The sequence below is a fragment of the Ochotona princeps genome, chromosome 1 (assembly GCF_030435755.1).
Source record: "Ochotona princeps isolate mOchPri1 chromosome 1, mOchPri1.hap1, whole genome shotgun sequence".
Classification (NCBI taxonomy): domain Eukaryota; kingdom Metazoa; phylum Chordata; class Mammalia; order Lagomorpha; family Ochotonidae; genus Ochotona; species Ochotona princeps.
In genome coordinates, this window is record NC_080832.1 from 111,583,321 (window position 1) to 111,585,811 (window position 2,491).

At 58.2% G+C, this 2,491-nt stretch overlaps 1 protein-coding gene across 1 annotated transcript; it reads left to right on the forward strand.

Moving 5' to 3' along the window:
• Window positions 1–217: 217 nt before the first annotated feature.
• CLPS (colipase) lies at window positions 218–1,913 on the forward strand. The gene is made up of 3 exons (XM_004590313.2): window positions 218–409; window positions 1,249–1,371; window positions 1,710–1,913. The coding sequence occupies exons 1-3, from the start codon at window positions 329–331 to the stop codon at window positions 1,824–1,826; spliced, it is 321 nt and encodes a 106-aa protein (XP_004590370.2). The 5' UTR covers window positions 218–328; the 3' UTR covers window positions 1,827–1,913.
• The last annotated feature ends 578 nt before the right edge of the window (window positions 1,914–2,491 follow it).

The following is a 2,491-nucleotide window of genomic DNA, read 5'->3' on the forward strand; positions in this document are numbered from 1 at the left end:
GCCTCCATGGCTCCCTGAGTGCCTCCTTGGTTGAGAGGTGAAAACACTGAGAGCCAAACAGTGAGATAATGTCCCCGTCTAATCACTCTGACAGCTAGTAACAGCCACAAATAGAGTATTCCCTCTCGGGGTAAGCATGCATGCATGCACACACTCCCAGGAGCCTGCCCAGTGCCTTATCAGGACCCCAGCAGATTGGCCACAGCTGTGTCTCTGCTCACGGAGGGCCCTGTGGGCAGGGTCTCTTTAAAGGCCCCGCCACCCCAGCTGGCAATGGCCTGTGTCTCTGACCTGCTGGCTGCAGCTCACACCCGCTGTCCCACTCACCATGGAGAAGGTCCTCATCCTCCTGCTTGTGGTCCTGGCGGTGGCCCATGCGGCTCCTGAGCGGGGAATCATTATCAACCTGGTAAGAGGGTCTTTAGGGGAGGAGCCATCCGTGTTCCCCAGGGAAGGACTGGGCAAGCTTGGAGCTTGACCTCTGGTGTCCCTGGGATGGGGCTGGGGTGCCTCTTCCCTCACTGCCCCAGGTCCTGCTCCGCCCTTCCTCCTGGGGCATCCCAGGAGCTCCTGCATCCCACCTGCAATGCACTCAAAGCAGAGGCCAGCGTACTGCCCGGAAACCATGATTTGGGAGGTCCAGGGCAGATTAAAACGCTCAGCCAGTAACCCTGGCTGCTGGTTTGCAGGGACGCCCCCCACCCAGAGACAGTTCTATCTACCCAGTGGGCAGCAGCCTGCCTGTGGTTGAGCTGGTATGGCAAGCTGGCAGGCCAGCTCCCAATCCCACTCTTCCCACGACCCCAGCCTTAGAAGCCACACATAGCCGGGAAAGCCCCATAGGGCCACCCAGCCGGTCCAAAGCTCCTTCGCTTCCAGCTGGGGATGGGCTTGGAGGACCCCATAGCCCTTGAGTTTAATGTGCAAGGCTGTGGGGGCGGGAAGGAATCCTGAGCTTTCTCCATTTCCCCAAAGGACTGTGGGGCCCCAAGTGGCCCCCAGACCCTGCCTGAAGCTCCAAACACACTATTCCCAAGGGGAACGGAAGCCTGGAAGCAGAGTTTCCAAACAGTTGGCAATGCAGATGCTTCTAGAACCCCTAGGCTGCTCCTGAGTCATACAGCTGGGAGAGTGAAAGAGCCTCCAGGCTACCCCACCCCCTTGCTCGAGGTCAAAGTCCAGCACATGAAGCCCAGTGGGGACAGGGGTGGGACAGGGACCCTGGGCTGACTGTCCTGGACCCCGCAGGAGAATGGCGAACTCTGCCTCAACAGTGCCCAGTGCAAGAGCGGCTGCTGCCAACACTCGAGTGCTCTGAGCCTGGCCCGCTGTGAGGACAAGGCCAGCGAGAACAGCGAGTGCTCACCCCAGGTGGGTGCCGGGAGCAGGTGGACTCCAAGGAGGGAGGCCCCCAAAGGGTGGGGGCTAAGATCAGAGTCGACCATGAGCCTGGACTGACTGGCAAGGGGACGAAGAGAGGGGAGGTCCACAGGTCCTCTCTAAACTCCATCCCATCTGTCTTCTCCTCTGTGAGATGGGAGGGGCTGGTCTTTGCTATCCCTATTTCATGGATGGGGAAAGAGAGATAACCTTGCTAACAGCACCTGAGCCCAGGGGCAGAAGTGAGGGACAGCCAGGGGATGTAAGGAGGGGTGGAGGGCAGGAGAGGCAGGCGGGCCAGCAGGTGACCGTGGCCTCTATCTCTGCAGACCATCTACGGCGTCTACTACAAGTGCCCCTGTGAGCGGGGCCTGACCTGCGAAGGGGACAAGTCCATCGTGGGCTCCATCACCAACACCAACTACGGCATCTGCCTTGATCTCTGATCTTGGCCACCTTTGCTGTGGCTGGCCACCTCCTCGAGCAGTGCCTCCAAGATTAAATCAGGCTGTTGGCGATTAAAGCCCTCATGCAAATCCTCCTGGCTTCCGGTGGTTCTTGTGAGCAGCAGCCTGGCCCATCTGGGCAGGCCAGACACACACACACATACACACACACAGACACACACACACACATGGGATGGCTGAGCCTGGGGTCAGGGGAGATAGTGCTAAACAGTAGGTCGATGAGCGTCAAGGTTGGGGTCAGGCCTGGCGTCTCTCCAGTTCTGGGAAGCAGTCACACCCTCTTGGAGTGGCCCCTTAGGCTTCAGAGTTCCTGGAGAGATAAGCAGCTGTGCACACACACACACACACCCTCTGTCGTCATGGAGGAACAGTGGCCATATTTACTGCTCCACATCGGAGCTCACCAGGGCCCTGTCCTGAACTCTCCCTTCTTTGCTGGCCCCCACTCTCGGAGGGGACACTGAGTCGACCCAGCCTAAGTGTGTGTTGGGGGGTCATATCATTCACTGACAATCACTGCAGGGTCACTCACTCAGCAAGCATCTTCACAATGGTCCTGGGAGGGGGAATTCACCATGTCCATTTTACAGAGTCTAAATTTTAGACAGGGAAAGGAACCTATCTACACTATGAAAGTAGAAAAA

Coding starts and splice junctions, on each gene's coding strand:
- CLPS (XM_004590313.2), top strand. CDS start 329: ATGGAGAAGGTCCTCATCCTCCTGCTTGTGGTCCTGGCGGTGGCCCAT. Junction 410..1,248: donor GGGGAATCATTATCAACCTG/GTAAGAGGGTCT, acceptor TGGACCCCGCAG/GAGAATGGCGAACTCTGCCT. Junction 1,372..1,709: donor ACAGCGAGTGCTCACCCCAG/GTGGGTGCCGGG, acceptor CTATCTCTGCAG/ACCATCTACGGCGTCTACTA.